At 43.6% G+C, this 22,767-nt stretch overlaps 2 protein-coding genes across 6 annotated transcripts in view; one reads left to right on the top strand and one right to left on the bottom strand.

Moving 5' to 3' along the window:
* The window catches only part of LOC109322078 (multifunctional protein ADE2), a 70,488-nt gene that overhangs the window by 9,739 nt on the left and 37,982 nt on the right, over positions 1-22,767 (bottom strand). For 4 of the 5 annotated variants that reach the window (XM_019552920.1, XM_019552921.1, XM_019552922.1 and 1 more), the window contains 5 exons: positions 22,513-22,578; positions 19,903-20,090; positions 8,269-8,305; positions 7,954-8,151; positions 1,151-1,329 (listed from right to left, as the gene is read on the bottom strand). In XM_019552920.1, coding sequence (XP_019408465.1) covers positions 1,151-1,329; positions 7,954-8,151; positions 8,269-8,305; positions 19,903-20,090; positions 22,513-22,578 — 668 coding nt within the window. Of the gene's footprint in view, positions 1-1,150; positions 1,330-7,953; positions 8,152-8,268; positions 8,306-8,602; positions 8,658-19,902; positions 20,091-22,512; positions 22,579-22,767 lie in introns of those variants that run through there. The other variant, XM_019552924.1, reaches the window with a different exon arrangement.
* Positions 8,641-22,767, top strand: part of PPAT (phosphoribosyl pyrophosphate amidotransferase) — a 92,566-nt gene continuing 78,439 nt past the window's right edge. Inside the window, exon 1 of the mRNA XM_019552925.1 lies at positions 8,641-8,962. Coding sequence (XP_019408470.1) covers positions 8,652-8,962 — 311 coding nt within the window. The 5' untranslated portion in view covers positions 8,641-8,651. The remainder of the gene's footprint in view (positions 8,963-22,767) is intronic.

The raw sequence follows: 22,767 nt of genomic DNA, 5'->3' as shown, positions 1-22,767 counted from the left end.
TCCAGATCCTAGCCGCCCTGACAGTGAAGTAGCACCTCCTGATATCTAGCCTAAATCTACCCTCTGCCAGCTTGTGACCGTTATTCCTGGTTATTTAAAGCGGTGTCTGTAGCCGAATCGCTGAATTGGCACCCAAATCTGAAGATTTGGATTTGGCCAAATAGAATTGGGACAGGGATCTGAATCAATTAATTGAATCACTGTCCCCTATTTGGGCCGAATCCAAATCGAATACAGCCCATTTCACACACTCCTAGTGAACTGGGTATAACCAAGGTGTTCCGTTCGACCTCCACAGCCCCGGTTCCTCAAAGACAAAATGGCATGTCTTTCACATGGCCATGTTGCATATATTGTGAGATGTATATTTACAACCTATCCAGAGGTTCTCAATCTTGCGTATAAGGGACATTTTCGTCAGATATTTTCTTACTGATGGAGTTCCTCTCCTATTTACTGTCGTGCTCTGTACCTTCCTTTTTTCTGTGACACCCACCGTCCCCATCCATCTGTGTATCAATACAATATCCCCTTTGCAGCTATAATGATAGCACACCTAAAGCAATAACATCAACTATTTACTACATTTTATCTGTCTTTTACAAGGGAATTTAGAAGTTGGCAATGAGAAGGATTCTGCCCCACATGACTAGCCAGCTTTCTAGACAACTCTGATATAGCTAAAACGTTCTTCTCAGACATTGTTCTATGTTTGCAAAAACATACCAATAGATTTTTAAAAGCACGGTACTAACAAATTTCATTTCAGTTTCAAATGGATGCCAGTCAGTTTAAGACCCCCATCAAATCCTGAACCACGCCTCTGTCTAAAAGCACTACTTAGTGTTAAAAAACAAGAATAGTCAATTCTTCTTCAAAAAGGCAAGAATAGTCAGTTTACAGTCAATTTTGTTAGTTCCTTGGCACACTTATTTGGCTAGTATTTGTATAATACCTGCATCCAACAAAGAAGAAACTTAATAGAATTAGAAAGCTACTAAAAGTAACAGAAACAGATATTGTACCTCAAACCATTTTCAACAATCTTCACATGTAAAACTGATGAGAACTCTACCTAGGCAGCACTCTTTTACATCTGTTTAAAAAAAATATAACGTCTAATTGAAATGAGAAAAAGTGCATTATTTACCTTGTAAAACATCTCAATTTTGGGTGGGTAAAACTTATATCCTTCCTTGACGCCAGGGTTTCTTTTCAGGAAAGAGCCAGTAGCAACTCTTCTACATACCCATTCAATTGGGATCATTTCACAATGAACTGCAATGAATGCAGTGTCACTGTGTTTCCTGACAAAAGCAGTTTTCATTCCTAGATAATAAAAATAAAAAAAGACAACTTATTTCTACTGCTAAATGCGCATCTGACTGAACTGACAGTTACGAACATCATTGATCAAATCAACCATATAGCCAATAAAAATATGTTTCACCAAACTATGATTCTCTGAAAACACTCCACATGTGTCTGCAGCTAAAACTATACGCTAAACTTCACTTGTACAGGTACTCAGTAGAGATGCACCGATATAACCGGCCCATATCAGATCAGCACTGATCAAAGGAAAATTGAAAATTCCAGGCAATAGGCTTTTTTTGGCCAGAGTAGCCGATAATGTCACCAATAAATGCCATGTGAATGCGTACAGCAAGGGATGCAGTCTGGCAGCGTGAAGAGCACCCTCCTGCATGTAAGTCTGTGAGGGGGAAGGGGTGTCGGGGTGCAGATTGAGACCCCCATGGTGAGGGAGGAAGTAGGGCTGGGGTAGGCGCTGCCCAGCCAGGGTGGGGCGTGAGATGGAATTGTGGGTGACTCACCCGGGGAATGCAAGGGGTTAGAGAGGCAGCTCCCCACCTCTGCGCACACCCCTGGGGGAGGCATGGGGAGCATGTGTCCCCCAGATTGGCGCATAGGGAGAAGGCAGGCTAGCCGCTGTGGGCTTGGGGCTGTGCCAGCCTCCTCCTGTCGAAGAGGCTGGGCCAGGGCTGCAATTGGGGCAGGCAGGGGCAGGGGCAGGGTGGGTGGTGGCACTAGAGCATGGACTACAGCCACCCCAAAATTCACCATAGCCACCCCATAGCCCCCCCTTCCCAACACTACCACCCACCCCACCCCAAGCACAGCCCCCCACTAGGAAGAGGCTGGTGCAGGCCCCAGCCTGCATTGGGCAGCCCACCTTCACCCCACGCAGAGGGTGGGAGCCTGTGCCCACAGCCTGCAGGCTGTGGGAGTGTGCATGGCAGTGGGGAGCTGCTCTGCCCAGGCTACAGCATGGGGGAGCAGAGGTAGCGGGCTGCGGACCCAAGTATATAATATCTTTTGTCTGGGGAAAAAAATATCCCTGGAACCTAACCCCCTCCCCACCATTTATATGAATTCTTATGGGGAAATTGGATTCACTTAACATAGGTTCTTGAAAACTGTGACTTTAAGCAAAACTAACTATGATGTTAAGCAACGAGTAGCTGTATATAAAACCAAAGTTACTGGTCCCAATGAATACTTAAGCACTTCAACTTTCCAGCTGGCATCTTAAAATCACAACTGGCAAATGTCAGGAAGGAACGCAATTCAAAGGAAGCTTTGAAGGGAAAGTTTCAAAGGAAAATATGCATCCAACCACACCGGCATTTTTCCCAAAATGTGATATCCTATGGCTTGATATCTACAACGGCTCTCAGTGGAAGATGTGGTAACTTACTGCATTTACTATTTCACAAAACTTAGTAACTGGAGAATTTGAGAGAAAGTTATGAAAGAGGGGAAAAGGATGGAAGAAGAACAAGGGTGTTGTCACTTTATCTTTTGGTTTGGAAGAAAGACAGACAAGAGACCTGACTGATAACTTGCGAATGCTTTTTTAAAATAAATAAATCTTCCCTAATCTTATAACAGGAAAAAACTATTCCTGATTAGTTTTGATTTAGTTTTTTTAAACACAGGGGAAATGAGAGAGAAAGAATTATTCACCCACATACCAAGTGTTACACCAACCATATTCATTCCTGTGTGCCTGAACCAGTAGGAATAGTGAATATTTAAAACAGCAGCTGATATGGGCAAATGGCTATTCCAAAAAATGATGATTCAGCATGTATTCTCTCCTACATGCAGTGTCAAATCCCTACCCTTTCCTACCAGGTTAAGCTAGTTTTCAAGTTCCTGATTACTAGGAAACTGCTGGAGACCAAAAACAGAATGGGCAGTGTCTAGTGAATCCAATTAGAAAAAACAGTTCATTACAAGTTGTACCTGATCTCTTACTGATCCTATTCATGATACAACTTTAACTTGGTTTTGGGATTAAGGTTCAGTAATGAGTTAGGTCACAGTGGACAACCTGCAAATGCTTTTTAAATAAAAAGTTAAGCAGTTTTGGATTTCAGGATTGATTTATAAAACCTGTTAGATCAAGCGCAGTGAAAACAAAATACTAAAGTGATGGGCAGACATATTTACAATCTTTGCAGGTTACCTGCCAAAGTAAAACAGATTTTTTAAGTCAATTAGTTCTCAAAAATCAAGTTCAGCCAGCTCCTTATTTGTCCATGACGTCATAGTTACCTAGCTGACTATCTGAAGTAGTGGTATGGCAATTCTATAAAACTGCTCATTCTTAAGTATTTAGAGCTCATCTACCCTGTCCTCACAAACATCAGCCCTTCTGGTGCTGACTATAATTTATGAAACAGCAACAAATCCATAAGACATCAGATTTTCTGGATGAAGTTCCCAAAATACTTTACTGAACACTGTGCTGAGTGAGTTTGGTAAAGAATCAACTGTTGCCATGTTCATTATTTAATATCAAAATAGGACAAGTTGGGAAAAAACAGGGAGCTCCCTTTTGCAATCAAGGAACATGTTTGCAGTTCATTACCTGTACTGAACTCTGTTTTACCTCAGATGTGATACGGTACAATCAAGACATGTTATTTGTAGTTTTTATGTACAATGTTACTTTTAAATGTCAGTGTCCAACACTGTGTATGCTTTTATTATTACAGCTTTCTTTTTCCCAAGACACTTTGAGTTACAAATATTATGTGCTCAGACTAGTACATCAAAATTTCACAAAAAATGGAAGAACTCGTCATTTATAGATGTTGTATGTACCACTTAAGACCTTGAAAAGAAGCTCAAACATAGAAGTTACGCAAAAAAAGCAAACTGCCTGGCTGATAAGGCATTAGCACGACCTGTCATTTGTGCCAGTTAGTCACCAGATAACCAATTTGGGGGGAAAAAAAAAATATATATTTCCAACAGCATCCGCAAACAGCAAATGTACCCTTGATATATATCAAGATATATGTTTGCAGATGCTGTTGCAACTTTGGTTAGTTTATTTGCCCTGGCCAGTTTATTAGAGGGAAGGAGGTTTCTCCTTATAACCCCTGATGAATGAGGTTATCACATTTTTGTTTGAACACTTTAAAAGAGGTCATCTTGCAAAAAGTGCAAAGACTAACACTTAGTGCCCTGCAGAGCCCAGTTACATTGGGGTCCCTACTTTTGAATATTTAATCCTTGGTTTGTTTTCAGAATTTGCAAATTCAGATCAAATTTGTTTTTACTTAAAGCTCCTTGTTTGTTTGTTTTTTTTAAACTACTGAGGCACAGTTTTAAATTAGATAGACGCTTGCCCAGAGTATTTCTGGGTGAGAAATAGGTTTAATGTTTAAGGGAGATGAATAAGGACTGAGGTTTAAAAATGAAATACCTGCAAACAGGAACAGCAAAATCATTGTCTTTATGTTACATGTTTAAATATGATTGTGGGTGTTACTGAGACAGTCACACAAATCCCTGTATCTATGCATCTCCTCCCCACCCCCCATATAGTTGCAGGTTAAATACCAAAATCTGAGTTGTAAAAAGTTGTTTGGGCAAGACAATGAAATAAAATATTTTGTGAAACTTTTCACAATATAAAACTACACTTAGAATCATTTAGGTCAATACTTATTCCCACTCTACAAGCAGATGACAGATTTGAAGCCACTGTTAAGTGCAACTTGGACCTGGAAAAAAAAATGGAGTGCCTTGGTCCATATGCTCCAACAGGAATTTGATGTCAGGCAGCTAACTCCCATTCTGTTCCTTGTATTCATTAGGATCTGGAGGCCCAAATCAGAGCCCAGTAGTATCTACTTTTGAAAAAGAAACATTTGAGGAAATAGCGCTTAAGCTACAATGAGATATAATTATCATCATCACAGTGACCATTTATCAGAAAAAATAAGTTATATCTCTCTGAAAAAATACATATAAGCTCCATTTTGATAGATGAGGGAACTGAATCAGAGAACAGTTAAGGCAGGGTCTTGTGTAGTGAAAATTCTGGCCTTACTAAAGCCAGTAGGAGTTTATTGCAGAAGACATTGACTTCATTGCAGAAGACTATGGAACAAGGTTGTGACCCCAACATTATATAAAAAGGCACTTTTGAAACCTCAGGAAGATATACATTCCTGATCCATTTACGCATCCAGTGCATGCTAACCTGACACTCTCAGGTATGAATGGAATCCTTACTTTTACCTCCAGGGCAGTTTAGAATAGCTTCCAAAAACTCTCACTCCATGTCATTAAAAAGATATAGAAAATGCTTGAGAAAGAGATAGGCTTTTCTTTTTACACAGCTTGAAATTTTAATGTATAAAAAACTAGATTAAGTTTGGCTTTTTAATTCAATTCTTGGTACAATCACTGCCCAGCAGTAATTTCTACAGACAGCCTGAAGTGGTAAGAAAAAAAAATCAGAGAGGCAAGGATTTCTTAGGGTGATATATTTTATTGGACCCACTACATAGTTGGGATAAAATTAGATGAGTTTTTGAATGGAAGACATTCTTCCTCAGGTCTCTGAATATAGGAAGCTAGACACAATAAGTTAAGCACAGCATAGAGGAGGGGCTGAGACAAAGTCTCAAGTATAACAGACACACAGACTACCACATCTGTGTCCACAGGACCAGCAACCATCCTAAGCACGCAAAAAGCTGTCATCTAAAGGCAGGCCCTCAGATACCACCACATCTGCTTGGAGAAAACCTGCAATGCCTACTTGACCCACCTAAAATCTGCCTTTATATAACAAGGACACGCCAGTAGAGAAACAGACCATACATTTGAAACAGCTATTCAAATAACTCAATAACCTTCTACAATACAAAAAGAACCCCCCCTGTGACCACATAGCCTTTGTGATCACCTGCCACCCCACCCTGAAATCAAATCAGAAGACTCACACAATTACAGCCTATATTGGACAAAGATCATACCTTGAGAGAAATGTTCCCAGACCCTTCACCCCTGCTTTTCAAACAGCCCCCAAACCTTGCTCAGCTCATCATAAGAAGCTCATTCTCTACTGCCCAACAGACATCAAGTGAAACGTAGCTTTGCCCTGGCAAGAAATGCTTAACCTGTCAGCATGTCTTCACCATCCCTACTATCAACGCCTTCCATAAAGAAACCATCGCAACCCACAGTTCCTACACACGACTTCCCCAAAATGTGGTATACCTGATCCAATGCGTTGAAGGGCAACTACATGGGTGAAACGAAACAGCAACTACGCAAGAGAATGAACTCTTACAGAAAAAAATATAAAGGATGGAGACACTCTCACTAGGAGGGTACTGGAACAGGCTACCCAGAGAACTTGAAGAATCTCCATCCTTAGAAGTTTAAGACCTAGGTAGACAAAACCTTGGCTAAAATGACATAGTTGGAGACGGTCCCACTTTGAGCAGGACTAGAGGACCTCCTGAGGTCCCTTCCAGCCCTCATTTTCTATGATCCACCATCAGGAACACATTTTTCACAGAGCAACCACTTCAGTCTCTGGCCTCACTATCCTCATGCTCAAGCACAATCTACCCAACATCTTTAAAACTTGGGAACTCAAATTCATAAGCTAGCTACATACTAAGAACCAAGGACTAAACAGGAATTTGGATGGGCCATAAATCCAGTCTCCTGAATACTTTCCATACATTTCACAGGAGTTTAGGGCTGGAAGGGACCTTGAGAGATCATGGGGTCCAGCTCCATGCTCTAGGCAGGAAAGGCCACTGGGGTCAAACAACCCAAACAAGGTGTGCAGTAACTCCAGAAAGGTGTCCAAACAACACAGTAACCTACACAAAGAAACGCCCCTGCTACTGTACCCTGGAAGGAAGGTGAGGACTCCCCCATGCTCTCTTTAGGACAGGCCTTGATCGCCCAATACTCAGCTTCTTTTCTTTCACTAATGGCTTGTCTGCTACCCCTGAGAATGTCTCTCAGCCCCTCCCTTATGCTCAGCTTCACTTGCTGCCTAGTAAGCTCACTCCCTATATACAGGGACCCTAAGAAGCAAGTCTTCCATTCAAAAGCTTGTCTAACTTCATCCCAACTACCCATTGGATCCACTATAACCCTATGGCATCCTTGCCTCTGGCGTCACTTCTGGCCTGCCACGGTGACAACATCCCTCTTACTACCAAGAAAGATCAGAAGATGTAAGAATTGCAGGAGTGGAGAAGTAGAGGTGGGAGGGGCGGGGAGAGAACATGGGGAGGTGCCAAGAGGAGCACCCAGGGAGATGGATGCCATTCCCCTTAACCTCTTGTGGGGCTGGGGACAGATGTTGGAACAAAAGAATTAAAAATAAGAATGAGTGTCTGGCTTGTGACAGAGTGGATGGTTTTTGATCTCTCTCAGGGATACATGGACAGTAGGGGAGTCTTGGTGCCTATCCACACATCCACAACATTTTCTAGAAGCCGGTGGTTGGCTGCCCTGGGCCCCTACAGCAGGCTGGGGTGTCAGGGCATAGGCAGAGTTTAGATGAGGCGGCATGGGACAGACTGCAGAGGGCCGAGGCTGCCCCAGGCAGGGCTCGGGCCCCACCAGCCCCACGGGGGACCCCTTGCCCGGCCTTACCCGCTTCGCGGAGCAGCTGGAAGACGCAGCTGGTGGTGGCGTTGGAGATGGCCGCCTTGCCCTCCAGCCGGTCCTTCCTCGCCGCGTTGCCGGCCGTGATCTGGTCCTTGGACTGCATGAGCACGCAGCCGGGCAGCTCGGGCAGCTCGAACACCGCCTTGGTCTTCCCCTCCGACACCTTCTTCCCGATCTTCAGCTCTAGGGGCGAGGAGGCGGCGGCCGTGAGCAGGTCTCCCCGGGCAGCGCCCCCGGCAGGGACAGGACCCTGGACAACCCCGCCCGGCTCCCTCACTCGCTCCCGCGCGGGCCACCTACCTGCGGCGGCGGGGGCCATGGCGACGGCGGCGGGCACCTGCGGGACACAGGGGGCGTTAGCACGTGTCAGCGGCGGCGGTGGCGGGAGACGGACAGGGCCGAGTGGCGGCAGCGGCGGGGTAAGAGCAGGGGAGGGGGAGGGGGTGCTGGCGCCGCCCGCCAATCGGCGCCGCCCGCGGGGAGGCTGGGCCCGCCGGGCCCGCAGCGCCCCCTCCCCCCCCCCCAGCCAAGAGCTAGTGCCTCAACCCCCAGGTGCAGCTACCTGAGTGTTCGGAATACACCAAACCCCGCGCGGGGGGGAGGGGGGAAGCAAGGGGGCGTGGGACAAACCAACTTTGTTCCGAGCAGCAGCCAAAACGTGTCGCCTCCCCCCGTCCGATCCGATGCCCCCCGTATGTAAAAGAGGGGGCGGGGCCAGGGAGTACTGGCGGGCGCGGGGGTCGCGCGCCGCTGTTCGTAGGAGGAGGCTGCGCGGCTGCTCCGCTCCTCCTTCTCCTCCCCCGGCGGGCGAGCGGCCGGGCCGGGCCGGGCCGGGCCAGGGCGGCGGCGGCACGTGCGCGGGCGGGATGGAGCTGGAGGAGCTGGGCATCCGCGAGGAGTGCGGCGTGTTCGGCTGCATCGCCGCGGGCGCCTGGCCCTCGGAGCTGGACGTGCCGCATGTCATCACGCTGGGGCTGGTGGGGCTACAGCACAGGTGAGCGGCTCCGCGCCTCGTCCTCGCCACGTGCGCAGCGGGCAGCTGGAGCGAGCGGCTGCCGGAGGAGGCTCTGGCCGGTCCCGTCCCGGGTGCGGTGGCCCACGGCGGAGCTGCCCTGGGGCTGGGGAACCGCAGTGCCTTGCACTGACCGCTGCCCCGAAGGCGAGCCTGGCCCACGCCTGTGACAGGAGGGTTGGTAGACGACCCGCAGAGTCCAGCAGCGGGCACTGGGAATGACTGGGGGGAGGGCGCCGAGGAGAGGGGGCTTGTTTAGTCTGCAGAAGAGAAAACACTGGGACAGGTTACCCAGAGAGGTGGGAAGCTCCATCCTTGGGAGGTTAAGACCTAGCCTCGGCTGGGATGATCTAGTTGGGGATGGTCCTACTTTGAGCAGGGGTTGGACTAGATCACTGTTTCTCAACCCCTGACCCAATAGTGGGTCACAAGAATATATGAAAGGGTTTCAAGCAAACTGTAGAAATGGGTTCTCCTTTTAAAGGACAAGAAAGTGGGAAACGGTGGCTTTTCTCTTGCAGGCTGGAAGACTTCCAGCCTGTGAGGGGCTGCTTGGGTCCCCCTGCCCCACACACTGGGGAGGGGGGGAGGGGCAGCAGGTCAGGGCACTGGGTTGGGACTGGCCATCAATGTTTACAAATGGGTCCTGGTACAAAAAAGGTTGAGAACCATTGGACCGCCTATAGTCCCTTTAAACCCTAATTTTCTGTGATGATTCTTTGCCTTCACCAGGTTGGGCCAACAAGTCACTTGGCTTGGGCAGACCTTTGACCTCAAATGAGATAACAGCATGGTTATGTCATGAATCTTTCTTAGTGTCCTGTATTGTGTATATTTATGCTGAGTTTGTAAACCCCTAGGTCTGTGGACCACTATTGCATTTATTCATTACTGTATGTAATTCCACCTGTATCACTACTTGGTGGGAGGGCATAACAAGTAAGTAGTAGCTGTAAGTTTATGAATCACTCTAACTTTTTGGAAGTTAATGGTGTGGAAAGACATGATAGAGCATGATACTTTGTTGCACCCACACATCCTATGCTGAAGTTTATATTTCTTGCAGCTTTAGCACATGGCTGTCCAACTTCTAAGCAGCTGGGGCCAAATGCCCCAAAGGCCACACCAGCAGGTGCAGTGCCAGGGTAAACCACAGCCCCCCTGAGTAGTGCGCCAGCTGGACAGTCTCCACTCCCATGCTCCACCATGTAGGAGTCCCCTTTACCCTGTACACTATGAACCTGAATGGTTCCCCTCCCCTCCCCCCTTCCACCACTGCACTATGCACCCAGGCAGTCCCCAATCACTGCACCACATGATTGTGCAGGTACTCCTCCCACTCCTGTGGACATGCACATGCCCCCTTCCCCACTGCTGCACCATGCGCACAGCCTCAGGCTCATCCTCAGCTCTCCTGACCACCCTCCATGCAGGAGCAGCCAGTGAAAGCCTGAGAAAGGAGATGGCGCCCAGAGACTCCAGGGACTATTGCAGCCAACCTGATGTGGGGAGTGTTGGCAGGGCAGAAGGTCAAGGGCTTCAGCTTAACCCCTCTCAGGCCATAAGCTGCTCTTGGGTCACCAGTTGAACCAGTTGCTGCTTTAGCTTTAATTTGTTCATGAAGAACAAATCCTATACTCTGCTTGAAACTAGTGGAGCTATCTACTTAACCTAAATTAGGATTGCATACTCATTTCAGCTGGAAATAATGCAGGATGCACATGAAAATTGTAGCCCAGTTTTTATCTTGTACTACAAGGAAATGATGTTAACATACTAATTCTGTTTCACCTTCCCTCCATACAAGATATACTCTGTGTATGAAAGGAGAAAATACATGGTAGCTTTTGGTTTTGATAGTAAGAACATTAATGTGTGTTAATTTCATTCATGCATGGGTGACTAATGCCACCTTAGTTGGGGGGGGGATGGGGGCAAATGACCCACCAGTGACCAATCAGCAACCAGAGGTGGGACGGGTCCATCCATGGCAAAACTCACTGACTGGGAAGCTGCTGCAGAGCTACATCCCACACTCCCCTACGAGTGCTCGCAGGAGGGGCACCAGTGCTCCTGCCTACCCTCCTGCCCATCACTTAAGCAGGGGGTGCACGTGCACCCCCTACACATCACGACTGCATCCATGTGAAAAATGGACTTGAAGAGGATTGCTCTTATTTAAAAATGTGTGTGGGATTGAGGACCTTTTTTAAAAAAGAAAAAAAGAAAAAGGTATGCAAGCTTTTTTGCCTGGTTTGGAGCAGATGATATAAACTGTATGTTCCAATTTACTGGTTGTTGCTACTTATTTTCAGGTACCTTCCAAGATTAAATACTGTTAATCTTTTATGCATTCTTTTAATGCATTACATGCATAAAAAATTGTTATGCATTCTTTTAATCCTTTGCTGAGAGAGAACATTTGGGGATCAATAGATCTGCCACAGGCACATCTCATCAGAAAGCAAGAGTTTATGAAAATGGATGAAGACTTCCACACAAACTGGAACCCAAAGAGAAGCCATTCAGTGGCCACATCGCACCCGTTTTCTCCAGTGGTTAAACTCCACTCACACTAATATGATTACAGAAACACACAATGGATCAAATTCTGACTTGTATTTCTGTAATTACATTGATGTCAAATTCATGCTTTTCTGTGGGCATTTGGTGCACGTACATCTTAATAGCACTCGCTACAATTTCATTAAATATTTTAATTTAATGTTCTCTGTCTTTTGAGACATCATTATTTAGCTTTTAGGGAACCCAAAATCAGTCGGTTCCTCTCCTCATTCTCACAATGGGAATGAGATGACTACTTGAGAATAATGCCCTAAGTTACCTGTGGGTATGTCTACGCATCAAAACAATGTGACACAATAAGCTCTGTCATATATCATGCCCGAATGTATTGCTTCTAGGTGCTGTATTTATACACGTACCTGGGACTGCAGCACACTGAACTGGGTTGGTGTAGCCCCAAGTGGTAGGGGGGCCGCGGGGTCAGCCTGCCAACCTGGGGCTTCTCTGACCCAGTTCAACATGCTGTTGAGGGGCTGGCTGGGGCATGAGGGTGCTCCACTGTGGGGTTAGCCAGAAGGCAGCCCCGCGCTGAAGCACCCTTATGCCCCAGCCAGCCAGGTCAGCATCTACCTATACATGTGTTGCTGTGCACTAAAGAATGCCGCCATAGGACAGTATTTGTATTTACAAGTGCTAACCTACAGCAGAATTAATTAGTTTCCTGTAGCCTAGTAGCCTTCTGCTTGCAACCAGAATTCAATTTAGAATTAATTGAATCAATACTTGTACACTTTTTCTTTTAACTTAAAAAAGAGAGAGGAAATGCATATCTTTGTTAAAGTACACATGAACAAAATACTTTAAAAACAAACAAAAACGAAGCTAAAATAAGAGTCAGTAAAAGCCACACTGGACCCGTCGGCCAAGGCCCAATATTACTACTGTTCAAGTAATTTTTTAATATGAGTTAGATCTGCAGTAAGAAGAGAAAGTCTTTAAAATTATTCAGTAAATCACTAAGGGCCTTGGATACACATGATTCCCATTACTCTGTGCAACATCTTGGGGGTCAGAATGTGGTCTGAATGTAGCTCTCAGTAACACATCTGATCTGGGATTATAAGAAGTAGAAGTGAAAAAGGTGAAAGGTACTTATGAACAGTCTGGAGAAGGTTGACTCGGTGTTTAAGGAAAAACAGGCATTCCCCTCAGAAGAATGGTTAGTTAGGTAACATCTGTGTGAAAAGTGCCATGCTTGGATTATGTAATAAAAACACCAACAGTGTCTTTTTAAAACACTTTGCCACTTTGTGTGTTCCCGCAGTATGGAACCAATAGCTACATAGGTTTCATGAATCTGACGTGAAAAGATTTTTGGGTTACTCACTAAAGGTTTAGTTTGCTGGGGGCTCTGATTTTTTTGCTCTGGCCTCATCTGAGTACTACTGTTCCTTTCAGTGAAACTGGGGGGGGGCCAAAGTGCATAGAATCTATGGGAAACTTTGTTTATTAATTTATTGATGAAAACAACTAAAGCTTCATAAAATTGTTTTGTAATTTATCTGTTCCTCAAAGAGTAGAAGTTTTTGGCTTGTTATTGATCAGATTCTGGTGCCACTCATAACGAAAGGCAGAATTTTAATCTTTTTAGGATTTGTTTAGACAAGTTCTTAAATGCACCACTTTAACTTGGATTTTTTTATACTGATTTTAAATTATTGAAAAGATTGTCACCGCTGTTATCTTAGTTTAAAATGCATTCTTGAATAAAATTAAACCAAAAGAAACCTTCATAGGAATTTCTACACAACTGATTGCACTATGAATATATATACTCAGTTTAAACCAGTTAAAACGTTCTCCTATATGTGAGCTCTAAGAATTGAAGCAAACTTTGACTCAAGGCAGTAAGAACTCAATTAAGCCAAGGTGTGATACAGCCATATCTGTACTTCCTCACCTATAATATCCTCACATTCATTAACTATGCTGTGAAGGACATCCAGCATGGAAGGATCTTTTAGCTATAGTTAAAAAAGATAAGGGTGTTAGTCCAGATCCTTTTTTTTAAACCCTGTGACACTTCCTCCTATAATAAAGGAATCCCAGAAGTCATCCTTTTTGTGACTTCAGAAATACCAGCACTCAGATATTACTGTGGAAAATACTATGGGAAGGCTAGTGAATAAAATGTAAATAAGTATCCAGTTTAAAATGTTGATCCTCAACATAATTATCCCACACTGAATGTTAGCTCTGGGTGTGGACTTTGTTTGAAACTAAAGCAGTATTACACAGTCTAAAACTGAGAGGGATGATTCTGTTGAATTATCTCCATGAGCCAGGGAACAAAACCAGTACAGTATGCTGATATAGCCAACAAGTCAAAAGATATTGGTAATCAACTCTCTTTTTTGGAGGAGGAGGAGTACTTTGAGCAACAAATAAGCAGAAACATCATTTGTGTCCTTGACAAGGACAAATTTTGTAAAGTCAATTTTGGAACAAGTGTGAAGTCTGTTAATTTTTTTCCAAAGAAATTGTACTCTAAGGGATATTTTTCCAGTTGTGGTACTTGCTACTGCTAGAGAGAAAATTTCTGAATGTGTTCAACTTTCCTCCAAGCAAAAAGTTTGTGTCCATTCTGTGTGGAAAATCTGCTTAAGTTCAGAACAGTTACTATGTTGGGCTCTATGTATGGGATTTGCCATGAGTCAAAGCCAGTAGACTGCAGCTTCTCTTTTATGCTTTTTACCCCCAACCAATTCTTGACCAAATTATTCAACAAGGCTGCTGTGCAGTCAATAGACTCTTTTTTTTTTTTTTCCTTTAGGGGAGATTTAACAGCTTATAGTTATACCATTTTATATTATGATCTTGTTAAATATTGCAGCCTAACTGGGCTAAGTGTGTTTAAATATCTGGATGGAAGATCACCAAGGAAAATCTAGGAGCTAAATGAAATAGAATTGGTAATTCAGTGTAACAGTTCTCTTAAATTTATAGTTTTATCAGATACCTTTACTGTCTTTATAGCGAGTCTGGGAATGCTGCCAAGCGTGTTCCACCCACTGGTCTCAGCACCATGCCATTGCCCAGAAATTAGGCAATGTAGCCAGTGCAGCCCAGCCCTTGGCACGTGCCTAGATGTACTGTCTGTCCCAGGTATGCTTGGTGTGTACAGTCATGCTAAAGTGGCTCTCACTGCCTGATTTCTGAACTCTGGACATGCTGCTGAGTAGGAGCAAATGAGGAGGGCATGTTTCCCTGTGGTGCTTCCAGACTTGCTATGGAGATTATATAGACTGGCTCATTAACAGCAAAACCCAAATTAATTACACTGCATGGAAGGGCAGTGGTGTTTACACCCGTGCACCATCTAAACCTCACATTTTGTAATTAATTTTTCTCTGTCTACAAAAATGCCCCTCACAGTTCAAATTGGATAACATGTCAGCTTCATTTAGTCATGCAGCTGGTGTATGTTGCTGTGCACATTGGTTACTAGTTCTTGCATGTGGTTCTTTGCAAATTATGCAGCAGAATGTACATATAGTTTGCTAAAAGCATTTGAGCTGCTTTTTATACTAGTTTTGTGAACTCAATTCAATTTAATTTAATTTTTGCTGAGTTTAGGTAGTGCCCTGTGTGCGGAGGCTGCCTAAACCTGCAAATAAAAAATCAAGGTCTGTGCCACCACTGTAGTACAGCTAACTCTCTCCTCCTTGCAGCTGGGCATGAAATGATTTAGCCACTCAAAGGGTCTAGCAAAAGAGAGACCATAGTATGTAACAAAAGAAAATTCTAAGAGTAGGAGCTGTTGTTTGTTGCTTCTCTTCTGTTAAGAGGCTGTATTGAGGAGTGGTGAAATTAGACTGTACCATACCATGCTTGTGTGAACTATAGCCAAAGCATTGCATGGGATCTGTATCGACAGGATTCTAACAAAAGCGTTGTTGGCACGCTGAGGCAGAGTTAAGGTTGTGCCGTGGGTGAGAAATTTACCTTTAATTCATCATGTCCTGGTTTTCAGAGATTTAAGTTTAGTCACTTTTCATATGCTTACAATATTTGTAGGCATTTTAATTTCTTTGTGTGTTAAATACTGTCCTTCCTTTGTACCACTACTCAGTTTTCCCTCTTCATCACCTCTGGTTTCTTCCAGTTGGCATAAAATGCAGTGGCTGAATGTGACCTTCTCTTCTCTCATCTCTGCCCTGCCAAAGTAGCCTGGTAGTCTCTGCTTAGCTCACCTCCCCAGAGAGGTGTCACTGGGCCCTGCAGGTTGAAGAGCTGGGGAGTGGATACAATACAGAGACAATTCTGGAATCAGTGGGGTTGGGTTTTTTTGTGTTTTGGGGGGTTTTTTTGTAGTGGAAGATAAATCTAGGAAGCATAGTTTTTTTGTAGACATCCATGCATCATTCCCTGGTGCAGCATATGAGGCTCAGAGAGGTGTGAAGTGGCCTATTCATGTCAGAGTATTCTCATTCTGCTGAGAACAATCCACTGGTGGTAAATGCTGTCTGGAACCAACTCCCAAGAAGTGTGAACCTCTCCATGCACCACCTCCTCACAGCCCCATTTTGAGCCCTTAATATCCCTATTCATAGAGGCAGGTGAAGGACTCAAGACTCCTTCAGAGTGAGGAAGGCTCACCTAAACCTGGCTGACACACCAAGGCAAATGGGAGGATAGGCTTAGACTCCCATGTAAGGGCAGAGGACTTTTTATTCTTGCTTGGTGCAGGATTTCTGCCTTCCCTGAGAATTGCTGTTGCTCCAATCCTTTGTTTAACATGTGCCTTTCTGGTCAAAGCCACTGGCCTGAGAAATAAGTCTGTGAAGGGGGGTGGGGGAGGAGAACGGGGAAGCTGGGTACAGCCTCACACTGCCTGATTTATCCTAGTTTTCAAATGGGACAATGTGAAAAATGACAAGGCTCACTCCACCCCATATTCTCCAAATATCTTGGTCATTACAGTTTAGCCACTAATACTGTCCAGAACTCAAATGAGGCACAGCAGATTTCTAGACAATCAAACTCGGCATGTTGATTGACACTCTTTAGAATAATTCCCCTTTAAACAGAAAGGGCTGCTCAACCCTACGTATAACAGAGTACCAGTTCTGTAGTGATGCAGAATTATCCTGATGCTCAGTTTGCATGTTTTAGTCTCTTTACACTGGAATTTTTATAATTTATGTCAAGAATATTAATATAAAAAAGGAAGGAGATAGGAAACTTCCTTTAAGCTGCCAGAAAAGCAGCTTACCTTAAGAGTGGTTACAAAGAGGATAGAGATAAATTGTTCTCAGTGGTGGCAGATGACAGAACAAGGAGCAATGGTCTCAAGCTGCAGCAAGGGAAGCTTAGGTTAGATATTAGGAAAAACTTTCTTACAAGGAGGGTAGTAAAGCACTGGAACAGGTTTCCCAGAAAAGGGGTGGAATCTTCATCCTTGGAGGCTTTTCAGACCTGGCTTGATAAAGCCTTGGCTGGGATGAGGTAGTTGGGGACAGCCCTGCTCAATTTGAGCAGGGGTTGGACTAGCTGAACATGAGATCCCTTCCAGCCATATTTTGCTATGATTCTTTGATTCTATGCAAATATGGACAGAAATAACTTTGGATTTTTTTTTAGGCATGTTCAGGGAAGGTTTTGTTACAGTAATCCTATAGCAAGCGGGACTCAATCTGGATTTGTGCATCACTGAGAGAATTGTAAAGTATAAGCTCCTGTGTAAGTATTGTCTCCAGTGAAGGGCTCACTTGAGTTATCTATTCTTCTCAGTTTGGTTTAGCCTGAGTGAGAGCAGTTGTATTGCAAAACAACATTCAAGCTGCTCAGAGTGATTGGATTAACAGCAAGGAGTAGATGAGTTCCTACTGCATTGCTAAATCCAGAGCATATCTCCATTGTAAGTTTACCCTGTCTGGCAAATGTGATGCACTGCTTTGTGTCAGCTGCCCTTCCCTTATCACCTGGAAGCAGCACAGTGATGTTTGATGTGGCAGTGCATCAAGGCCTCTTTGCAGTACTAATTAGCTTGAGCAAAGCTCTGAATGAATGCAGCTACCTTGCTTCCAGGTTAAGTGGTAGCACATGAGGAAATGTGACATACTCAATCTCACTGCTGACTGGCACAATCTGTGGTATTGGCACTCAAGCTTTGTCCTGTCTCCTGATGTGCCAGCTAATTTGGACTTAAAGCACTGGGCATACTCAAAAGTCTTGTCAGGGGGTACTGTTCAAATAACAGCTCAAGCTAACAATGCAGTGAAGTCAAGCACTTAGTTCTAACTGCAGAATCAAATTGTTTATGGTACTACACAGAACAAAATGAATTTCATATGACGGGTGGGTGGGTGTTTGCATGCTCGTGTATGTGTAAACTAAGGCATGTCTGTCCTGTGAAGCTGATGGAGATCTTAAGATCCGAAAGATATCAGGTAAATATACCTTGAAAGAATTGTACATCTGCGTGCTACTAGACAAACTAATAGGTTTAACTTCTCTACAAAAAAGGGAAAACCTTCTCTCTGGCTTCTTAGAATTGCTTCAAAAATGTTAACAAAATAGTAGATAACATCCTCACCATGGAAATGATTGACTTGGATTCTTTGGAAACTTTGTATAAGGTCCCTCCATAAAAGATTAACAGGATAGTAAATAACTATGTGATAATATATGAAGGCTAGATCCAGTAAGACTTGGGTGTCTAAAGTAGCACTCAGGAATATAGCTGCACCTAAGTTTAACCTTGCAAAGCTTAAACTCCTGCTGCCTAACCATGAAGGTACCTAAACTTTGACTTTAAAATTACCTAAGTAACTCGCATTTCACTACTGTGTGTGCTGTGAATTGATCTAAATAAGGCTGAGTAGTTCAGCTTCTACCTAGAATCCAAAAGGAAACTGTTTTTCCTGCCGAGGTAACTTAGAGGGGTGTCATTTAGTAGGCATTTTCAACATGACTCTAACACAAACAGTTAAGGTTGGATTCTCTACAAAATGTTAGGTGTTTCTTATCCTTCGAGAACATGGCCACAGGAGGAGATGCTCACTTTCCTATAGTTAGGGACCTACCTAATTTGGGGTGGCTGCCTCCAGATTTTATGGTGTTGGGTACCAGTTTCACAGCAGAGGACACCAGGCCCCCCCATGCCTCCGATTGATTGGCTGAGGGGGCCCTAGAAGTCCCAACAATCTGTGGAGATTGACACATGGGAGGGGCAGACTTCTGGGGCCCCTTCCCCAATCAGAGTGGGGGAGGGGCACCATGCTCTGCTGGAAAAACCTCTGCCACCCCCCCCCACACACACACACCTGTGCTTTAGGATGCCAGGGCTTCCTGCCTCTGTTGTATTATGACATCCCTACAACATGCAATCTGTGCATTATTCTGTGCAAGTAAAAAATGCCTAACACTGGTTCATGTCATGGAATCCAGAACCTTAAATCACCTATTAAATCTAAGACAAATCTTACTAAGGATTGAAAACTGGCTAAATTATAGGAATCTTAGAGAATGTTTGCTTATTAAAGCGTAGAGAGATTAATAGAAGCTGTCTTATGTCTCTTATGGGATACAGGTTTTAATGCATTAAAATGCGTTATCTGGTATACATACTAATAAGTAGGAGAAAGCAAAAGGCAACAGTTTAGTTAAGGTTACTGGTGATGCAAAGTTGTTCTAACTAATAACAGTGGTGAAGGTCAGGAGAAGCAACAGTTGTATTAAGGGATTGAGAAGAATAATAATTCTTAGCTATTTCTAAGATGTTTATCACTGTCCTGTGTCAAGAAGAGTGGATTAATTTTTATTCTGGATGCATCTTACATTTTCACTACCCCTTTATTAAAAAATATCTATGCTAACCCTTAACCCGGGCTGCTGCAAATTAGCCCTGCATTTTCTCCAAGTGCCACTAATTCTCCTCCACTCTTCAATCTGCTGCTCTGCTTTCTGCTTCCTGCCCTGTCTGCTGCTGTGCTGCCTCTCTCCTCCCTGGTCTGCCACACAAAGGCTGCATGTACCATTTGTGGCCTGCGTGCTGCACATTGCCCATCTGTTTCTTTGGAAAGATTTTGAATACAAGGAGATGCAGTAACTCACAACTGTCAAAGAGGGGGTCATTAGAAGTGATGGGATGAAATTCAAGCAGAAATTTTCTTTTGCTTTATCAGGGTGAAATTTTCTTAGAATTTAGTTAATTCTAAAGCTGTAGCGTACTATCAAGGACTGAGAACCTGTTCTGGTTCTAGTTTTAACTGAGTTGAACACAAAAAATGTGGTAGGGAAACAACTGAGCACTGATACAAATAGTCTACATTCCCTTTTATCATCTGTGAAAATTTCTTTGCATGCTAATTTAGAAAGTTAATTAAACCAACCTGTGGTATGGCTGATGGATTACCATACAGTTGTGTTCTCTTGATGTCTTGCATTTCCTCCTGTTTACAAAGCCTTTCTAAAAGTGATTTTTTGCTTTCTGTTGCTGTATGTCCTCTCTCTGTTAGAATTCTTGGAAATTGGACTATGGTGGTTTCAGAAGCACTCCTCTTATGAGGAATGTTTGGCCCTGTAGAGAAAAGCACAGTGTGTTAGAAGAAAGGTGTAGTTTGATGAAGCCAGAGTCAACAAAGGAAACCTATGCTGTATAACTTTAAATTGGTGATTCTCAACCAGGGTCCCTTCAGATCCTTTCAGAGGTGCCATGGAGTGCCACACAGTGTTATTACTGTTAGGTGGACAAACTGCTTCAAGGTAAACCCAGAAATTTCAAATAGGAATCCATAGTTTTAAAAATATTTTTACCTGTTGTGGTTATTCTGAGTTCTTTGCAATAGACAAGTTGCTCTTTTTTCTGTAGTCAAAAAATGAGTGAAAACTAAAAGCCGGCATTTTCTGAGGGGACCTGTGAGTCTAAAGTGGGGTGAGGGGTGAGTCTAAAAAGGTTGAGAACCACTGCTCTAACTTCTGGCATATGCTTTTTTCCAAATACTATTATTTGCTTGTCCTAACCTGCTGGTAGGACACAGAATTGCCTGATGTATGCGAATCATTTACACCAGGGACAACAGGACAGAAATTGACTGACTTCTTATAGTATCTCTTGATACTGTCACACATTCATACCTTTTGACTTCCCACTAACAAGTTTCGTCTTTAAGTTACATATATCCATTGATGATCAATGTAAATTGCTTAGTTTTATACGTTCCATAACTCTTAACAATGTCTCCCTTTTGAGCAGTTTGCCCTGAGTTGAGTAAGCGAGTGATCCTTTTTAGGTATTGATTAAAACAATTCAGGTTTTTCTTTTCCATTCTTTGCCCCTCCCAATTTCTAAATTGTCCTTCCTTTTGACCTCTTTTCAGTATCTTGATTTCCTTTTTGGAATATGATAGGCATGTGATAGCCCAGGAATGATCATAATAATAAATACCATTTCTGATTTTTGTGCTCTGTGCCTCTCTACATAGCTGATTGTTTGGTGCATTCTAGGAGCTGCCCAACGTTCACTTAATCATGAAAATAAAATGGAATCCTATGTACTCGGCTTTTCTCTGATCAGCATCTTAAATTCTTTATGACAACTTACATATCAATATAATTTGTTTGGTCACAAATAAAGACAGTTTGTTAATTTATACATAGCATATGATGTTTTTCTGCTCATGCAGTCACTAAGTCCATCACTACAAAGTATTTGATGCTTGCTCCCCTCCCAACAAGTCATTATTTATGCACAAAAATAACCAATCCATTTTGTAGCCATTCAGATCTTGCTGTCACTGTTCTGTTAGCTCAGTTTGATACTGTGCTGAAAGATTCCTTGATGTCCAAGCATGTCTTTTGTTTAAGCTCCATATTTCTCCATTAATAACTTCCTAAAAAAATTCCAATATAAGCTTAAGAGGAAGAAAGGCCCAAGCTAACGCACAATTCTCTTACCATTTGAGTGTTTCCCTTTGTCAGTGATAGTGCTAGAGGTGCACCAGTACATTGGTCCAATATTGGATTGGCACCAATATGAAGAAAAATTTGTGTATTGGAAATGGGCCTGATGTGGCTGATTAATTTGTCTGATAAATGCCTGTGCATGCGGCCTCAGCTCAGCAGCATAGAATGCTGTGTGCAGCTGGTAAGTCTGGTGTGGTGGAAGGGAAGGGGGCCAGGGTGTGGGGGGCAGATCAGGGCCCCCATGGTGAGGAAGGGGCTGCTGCACATGGTTTGTCTGGTGCTTGTCTGGGAGGGCACGGGGTGGGTGTGCCCCCAGATCTGTGCAGGGCAGGGCAGGCTGGGGCCAGGCTCTTCCTGACTGGGCAGATCGAAGGGCACACACCTGCCCCATTTCCTCCCTCACTGCAGGGGCCTTGATCTGCGTACCCCCCCTTCCTTACACCCTTCCCTCCCCTTCTACCACACCAGTTTACCAGCTGGACACAGCTCTTCAAGCTGAAGAGCTGTGTATCAGAAATCGTATCAGTATTGGCCGATATGCCTCCTTAAAAATTGCCTATTAGTATCAGCCCCCAAGAATCTCTGTTGGTGCACTCGTAGATGGTTCAATTAAAGTTTCCTCGCTGTGAATGTAAGATTTACAGGCTTGTAGTGCTCTGATGTCTTCCTTTAGTCTTTATCTCTCTAAATATAGGTATCCTATTTGTATTTCCACAATTTCTAATATGGTATTAAACACCTCCACTAAGTGTGTGGTGGGGGATTGTTGGGTTTTTTTCTCCCAATGTCTGAAATTTCTAAAGTATTCTTTTCTTGCTTCTATTTTTTTTAATTTCTAGTAGATTATTGTGCTGATAATGCTACATTTCCCTCACTTCTAGCAAGCACTGGAATAAATAAATCACAGGTGGGTTTTTTCCTAGACCCTGAATAAATTTCACAGTTAGCCAAATAAATAATAGCATGTTTAAACTTACACCTGGCATTTAACTCTGCAACAGTTCATGAATACCTCCAAAAAGGCAAGAAAGTCTTACCATCATCAGACGCTTTCCTCTTGATACCCAAGGGTCCTATGTTTGCAGTAACATCTCCCACTGTATCTTATAAAAGGGGGGAAAGTATTGTGTGAATAAATATTCTGCTGTGGTGCTCTAAAAGAACAGATGTGCAAACAAAGCTGGCTTTATAATATATGAATAAATAGGTGAAGAAGGCAATTTAGAGCAAAAGTGATCTTCTGATCTGATTAGGTACTATTAGAAAGTGTGTTTATACTTCCAAATCCAGAA

Source organism: Crocodylus porosus, unplaced genomic scaffold, assembly GCF_001723895.1.
Source record: "Crocodylus porosus isolate Cpor-Errol unplaced genomic scaffold, CroPor_comp1, whole genome shotgun sequence".
NCBI classification, from domain to species: Eukaryota; Metazoa; Chordata; order Crocodylia; family Crocodylidae; genus Crocodylus; species Crocodylus porosus.
This window is presented reverse-complemented; position numbering and strand designations above follow the sequence as displayed.